Source organism: Pteropus alecto, unplaced genomic scaffold (genome assembly GCF_000325575.1).
Source record: "Pteropus alecto unplaced genomic scaffold, ASM32557v1 scaffold61, whole genome shotgun sequence".
NCBI classification, from domain to species: Eukaryota; Metazoa; Chordata; class Mammalia; order Chiroptera; family Pteropodidae; genus Pteropus; species Pteropus alecto.
In genome coordinates, this window is record NW_006434835.1 from 4345378 (window position 1) to 4351824 (window position 6447).

The 6447-nt window shown below is 47.9% G+C and overlaps 1 protein-coding gene across 1 annotated transcript in view; it reads left to right on the forward strand.

The window, feature by feature from the left end:
• The first annotated feature begins 1383 nt into the window (after positions 1 to 1383).
• ASAP2 (ArfGAP with SH3 domain, ankyrin repeat and PH domain 2) overlaps positions 1384 to 6447 on the forward strand; it is a 93732-nt gene continuing 88668 nt past the window's right edge. The window contains exons 1-2 of the mRNA XM_025045790.1: positions 1384 to 1468; positions 2335 to 2448. Of these exons, the coding sequence (XP_024901558.1) occupies positions 1384 to 1468; positions 2335 to 2448 (199 nt within the window). The remainder of the gene's footprint in view (positions 1469 to 2334; positions 2449 to 6447) is intronic.

A 6447-nucleotide genomic window follows, 5' to 3' on the forward strand; every position in this document is an offset into this window, starting at 1 on the left:
GAGTAAGTTTTACCAGACGGACTGTTGAGTGAGCACAGGGTGCCACGGGAAAAGCCAGGGTGAGTACTAACCCGTCCGATAGGGCTTCCGGAAGGAGGAGCTGTCTCTAAAGCAACCTGCAAAGTCGGAGAAGAAGGTAACAGGTTAAGAGGGAAGCAGGGGAAGTAGTCTGAGGAGTTGGGGGACAGTGGGTGGCGCTTGGAGGTAAAGAGAAGGTGGGGAGCTAGAGTAGTTCATTGTGATGGAAGCCTGGGGTGCAGGTGGAAGTGGGGAAGCCGTCAGGAGATGAGGCTGGACAGGTACCAGGGCCAGATCACAAAAAGGTTTTAAATCCGTGCTAGAGTCAAGATGATGTTCTGAGGACATCAGGAAGCCTTACGGGTGACCTGGAACTTCGGTCGTGCGGTTGCACCCTGCGTGCATGGAGTTTTCTCCCTCACACCTCCCGGCACAGAGAAGGGGCTCGCTGGGGATGCTGGCTGACGTACGGTGTTCCATACAGTGTAAGCAGGTGCCGTCTGCCGTGTGCGGAGGCTGTAGGAGGTGGGGCGGGTTTTATTTTGTGAACACAGTGCAGATACTGTCCTGTTAGTTCTGAACGCTGGGCAGCACCACATTCCCTCCAAGTGCTAGATGAGATGTCGATTAGATCACATGTTTTTCAGCGACGGCCCCTCACCTGGGGATCGGGACCTTTCACAACTCGGACGAGTGCGTCAAATCGGTTTCTTTGTGTGTGGGAGCTGTGCTTGCTGACACAGGGCCACTAAACCTTCAGGAGCCAGTGTTTCTGACACAGCCCTTGGTGAATCCTGCCTCGTTGTTGCTGGCAAAACTCTGAAAGTTGGTGCGTGTGTTGCAGGATGTTATTTACTGGGCGGCAGATTGGGGAGTAAAAGTTGATGAGACTTCGTGAGAAAGAAGAGTTCAGCAGTGATTTTCATGGGTTATTCGCTGTTTTCAAATCTCTTTTTATATCTCAAGGAAAGGTCAGGAATTGGCTAGAGTGATATCCTAGGAAAATAAAATTCTCTACATGAAATCTCAACCCCCTTTCATCAGTCCTTCCCTGCCCTTCTGTACAATATGGCAGAAAATAACGCTTTCTTAAATGACAGCCTCTCTTTGTATTGTACTCACTCTGTCAAATGCCTGCGACTGTTTTTCTATTTAAACTTGTCAGCAGCAGTCGCATTTGTTTTTAGCATCCAGTGAAAGAGTCACTGTTGCGTTAGATCTAGGACTCCCAGTGCTGCCATTGAATATGGAATCAGGAGGTGACTCAGGGAAGCCGGAGGTCCGGAAGCCACCGCCCTGAGCTGGTGTGCTCCATTTCAAGTGGTAGGCCATTGCGATTTTTGTCGTGATCAAAATTCATGGTGAATGACGACTCCTGTTACCGAGTGTCTGCTTTATATCAGATACCGGGCCGGGCGCATCCTCTGCGGTTTTTCGTTTAGTGTCTACAGTAACGCGTGAGTAACATCACTGCCCCTGTCTCCAAACGCTGTCTCCTTCCCATCACGGCAACTGAAAGTGACACGCATTGATCTTCTGTGGCGTTTCATTGGGTTAAATGGAAATTTCAGCCCCATATCTTTTGCGAAAGCAGAGCTGTAATTAAGTTTCCAAGTTTGACAAGTCATTGAGCAAATACTGTTTGAGCACTTAACTGTGTGCGAGGCCTTATAAGTGCTGTAGAGCACTGCTGTGTCATGGTTGGTCTATAAATATTTGTCGAATATTAAGTCCATAAGTGTGTCTGTTTAGTCATTCAGCCTTGCAAAGTAGATATTGTTACTCCTGTCTTCTGGAAGGGAAATCTGAGGCTTGGCAAGGTTTAGGAACATGCCTTCCAAACCAAACAAACAAGTTCATATTTGCGTCTTTCCCAGTTCAGAGTGGGTTTGCCTCCCACTGGCCCTGCTGCCTCTGGCCAGGCCGGTCTGGTGCTGGAAGGTGGCTGTCTGGGGGGGAAGTGCCGTGGCACTCTGCCTCACCCCACCCAGTCTCCCCTCCTGCCCGCCGCCCTTCCCCTGTCACAGAAGGGGCACAGACACAATGGCCGCGCTTCCCAGAGCCTTGCCGAGAGGACCGAAATGCCTTAGCAGCAGAGTTGGTCTGAGTGGCTTCGCTGCAGAAGGCCAGCGTCCAGCAGGTGGTGTGGACAGAGGCCAGGCCGTCATGTGCTGCAGGTGTATGAAGCACTCGAGGGCTGTTGCTTCAGTGACTGCTCGGTCTTCACACCACCCTGAGGACGTGTGTGCACACGCAGCCCGGAGGGGCTTGCGGAGTGGCCATCACATGGCCACTCTCCGATAGCCGTGACTTGAGCTGAAACACGCGTTTTAATTGGTACGTTCTCTATCTTTCAGGCCTTGGACGTGGACCGGATGGTTCTGTACAAAATGAAGAAATCCGTGAAAGCCATAAACATCTCGGGGCTGGGTGAGTACAGAAAACCTAGGGGTTTCCTGGTGGAAATATCACATAGTCCTGATGCCACGAGGTTGGTCACCGTTAATGAATAATCAGCCGAACTCTGCATCTGGGCCTGCGGGTTGTATCGGTGAGTTGGGGGTGTTCACATGTTACAAGTATGTCTAGTTTCGCTAATCATGTAATCATTGTGTGGGGCTCTGCCCTCCACCCCCACCCCACCCCACCCCACTTCGTGCTGCTCGTTTTCTGGAATGTAGCTGAGGTTCCCCCAGCAGCACTGCGTGAACCAGCTTTGCCAAACTGGCCGACGGGGACTCTGGACTTGTTCCTGCACCTGTCATTTAGTTCGTTCATAGATTTACATAAATATATTTTAAAGAAGAAAAAAACTCCGCTGCAACCTTTGACTTAAAGATTGCAGGCCGCACATATGTGCCAGGTCTGCCTCTTGCACAAAACCTTATAAATGATTGGAAATATTTTTTTTTAGTCATTAAATGACTGTATAGTCTCATTTGGAAACAAGAGTGGCAATATTGGGGCACTGGAAGTTTCTCTGAGCGGAAAGAGGTCATCCATCCGGCACTAGCAGCGTCAAACACTGAACACCGAGAGTCGCCGTGGAGAGAGTTTGACTATTTTATTGATGAATGGCACCACCCAGGACAATGGGAAGTTGATGCCCCAAATCAGAGCCTCCCAGTGGTGTGCAGGTTACAGATTCTTTGGTGCAAATCACAAGAGGCCGTGGGTCAGGTTCAGGGTCGTGCTGGGAGCTGATCGGTCGGAGGTGAGATGAGGGTGACGCATCCTTTCTTCGGGTCTTGAGACAGTGCCGAGATCTTTTTTGGCGTCCCTCTGTCCAGTTTCATGGGAAAGTAGCCAGGGGGTCTCTCCACCTTAGGGCTCAGGAGCTCAGACGTAACTCAGGTCAAGATGCTGTCTTCATCCTGCAACCCTCAGCGGTGCTGGTGTCAGGGTCAACAGGTAGATCAATGTGACGGAACAGAGCATCTGGAAATAGGCCCACGTTTAAATCCTTTTTAAAAAAAATTTATCAGCAGAGTTGCCAAGGCAATCCAATGGGGAAAAGAAAGTGTTTTTAGCAAATGGTGCCAGAAAAATTGACTATTCCCATGGGAACAAATGAGCCACAGCCGCTCTCATCCCTTAAATAAAAGTGAGTTTGAAATGAATAGTAGATGGAAATGTAAAAGATAAAACTGTAAAACTTCTTGGAAGAACACAGGAGAATCTCTGCACCCTGGGGCGGGCAGAAGGAAAAGGGAGTGGGAAGGGGGCATTTCTGAAGAAAGAATAGCCGAAAAAGTCCCAGAACTAAAGAAAGATTTAAGATCTCAGATTGAGAGAGTGCACTGAATTCTAAGCAAAATGAATTGTATATACACACACACACACATGAATGTACGTGTGTGTGCAAGTGTGCATGTATATGTATGTATGGGTGGGTATGTGTCTCGAGACGTGTCCTACTATCTCGATAGCAGGGATGAAAAGAAAATTTAAAAATTCCCAAGAGCAGAAAAGCGCGCGCACACACATACACACACCGAGATTTGGGGAAAACATGCTAAAACATGATCGTGTTAGAGTTTTGAGTTTATTTATAGATATTTTTCCTCCCCTATCTTGCATATTTTATATATTGTAATTGTCTTGATGTTAAATGATTAGATAGGTATTAAGTAGTTTATGATAAGTGCCAAACGAATGTGAAAAGTTAAGGAAAGCTAAGAAGAGATAAACTTAGTCTACTTCTTGACTGAGCCGGTTCCCAACTAAGCTTGAAAGCTTTTTGGACCTGGAATGTGTGGCGTTAGCTATGTGCCCTGGAGCTGTGTGCCCCATGTCCCTCCTTCTGAAATAGCCCCTTTAGGGCAGACTGCAGATCAGTGGTTCTCAGTCCAGAGGATATTGGCCATCCCCCACCCCCACACTTGGCTGTAACAACTGGGGGGGGGTGGGGAGCGGTGCATGCACAAGCACACTTTTGGTGCCTAAGGCTTTGAGGCCAGGGATGCTGCTAGAGGTCCTTTGATGGGCAGGACAGACCCCAGCAAAGAACCGCCTGGCTTCACGTGTCAGTAGTGCCAGTTGAAGGTGGAGAAACTGTCATCCAAATGTTCCTCAAAGTCCTCTACTATTTTTAAAAAACAAACAACAAAACCGATACAAAAGCCACCACTCTGCCTAACTTGCCAGTAAATAAATATCGATTGATTGATTACCTGATAACTACAAGTTCAATGAAAGGAGGAAGTAGAGTTGGTTTTCAGTGACTGACACCTAACTGGAAGTAAAAAACGTTGGGAAATCGTGATTATTTTTATTTAATATAATTAACAAAGAAATAGTATAAAATGCTCTCTGCTCAATACAGCACTGAGATTTGCTGGAACAGGGGTTTGACTCTCCAAAAAGGTAAATCACCTGTCTGTTGGCTCTTTTCCCGGATAAACCGAGGGGCAGGGGGTGTTGATGGTTTTGAGTACTTCCGCGTACCTTGTGCTTTCTATACATTATGCTAATCTTTACAACAAGGCATTCTCCGTTTGCAGACCAGGAACCCGAGACCAGAAGGTCAAAGGTATTCCCTCGAGCTTGGCTTCCTGCTGGTCCGGGCTGTCAGAGGCCCCCACACAGCCTCAGAGTTTGTGGCACACTGAGCAACTGTCTTCAAACCCTCGAGAAATCACTAAGAGATGGATGCTCAGTTTTGTTGACAAACATCAGATTTCAAAAAGTATCTTAAAAGATTTTTTTTCTTCATTTCAGTTCTTTGAGTTTATAATTTAAGGCTAGTATAAAAGGGATATTTTATATTCTGATCAGGTTCCAAAGCGACTTTAAAGTCATGCTGAGAAGGCCGTTCTTAGAAATAAAAATGAAATAATGTGCTTTTCTTGTGCTGACACTGGCTACCCTTCCGGAGGGACTCGTGTGTCTCCTGAGACCAGCCCAGAGCCCAGCAGTGTAGCTTTAAAAAACATAAACATTAGACAGGAGAAGGTGTCAGCAAGCCAGCCTTTGCGAATTTAACAGCACTTATATCTAATCTGCCTTTCTGAGCTGCATTGCTGAGCGTGTGCCACAAACGCCATCCCCTTACCGGCGACCCAGAGTCATCTTCTAAAATACAACCCAGTGAAGGCCCCGCTCTGCTCCGAACTCGGCAGCGTTTCCTCTGTGCCCACCCTGATGTTCGTGGGGGTGCGTTCCTGAGCCTGGGAGGGATGGGGAAGGCCTCTGGGCTCTAGAATTTTAGGGAAACTGGGGTAAAGCGCAGGTAAACAGGTTTCTTTTCCGACAGGACGAGCCCAAGCTTTTCGTGTACTGGTGTAGATTGTGAGAGAGACTTGGTCGTGATAACCTTTCTCGAATTTATTTGCTTAGGAAATTGCCACTGTCTCCCTAACCTCAGGTTAGTAAACGCTGCCGAAAAGAGATGAGGTCCAAGCTCCTTGTGTCACCTGGACCCCGGCTACCTGTCCAGAGGTCCCCCCAATGTGTTGTGCCTCCTTCCCTCTGCGCATGATCTTCTGTCTGCTTGAAATGGCATTTTGCCACTTCAGCGGAGGAGAGCGAGGCTTGAAGAAGTCGAGAAGTCTGTTCTGGGGTTTAACACAGCCCGTGTCCTTTCTGGGGCGCCACGCACACGGCAGGCCGTCAGCCCGACCTTGCTGGGGGCCTCCTGTTTTTGACATCTGTATCACGCCAAGTTTGAGTGATTTTGAGGCCATGAGTCTGAATTTTTTTTTAAGGCCAGAATGTTGTTCCTGAGGTCTTTATTTCAGAACAAGGGTTCTCTACTTCAAAAAAGTCACCTGAGGAAGCCCCACCCCTTTCCGGTCACGTGGCCGGCGTCGTCCATAGCGTTTTTGGCGCTCTTCTCTGGAATGGCTTTCAGCAGCAGCATCTTCTGAATATATTTTCTAAGGATAGATTAAGTGATTTCTTTAGAAGTAGACATCAGAAATAAGCGAG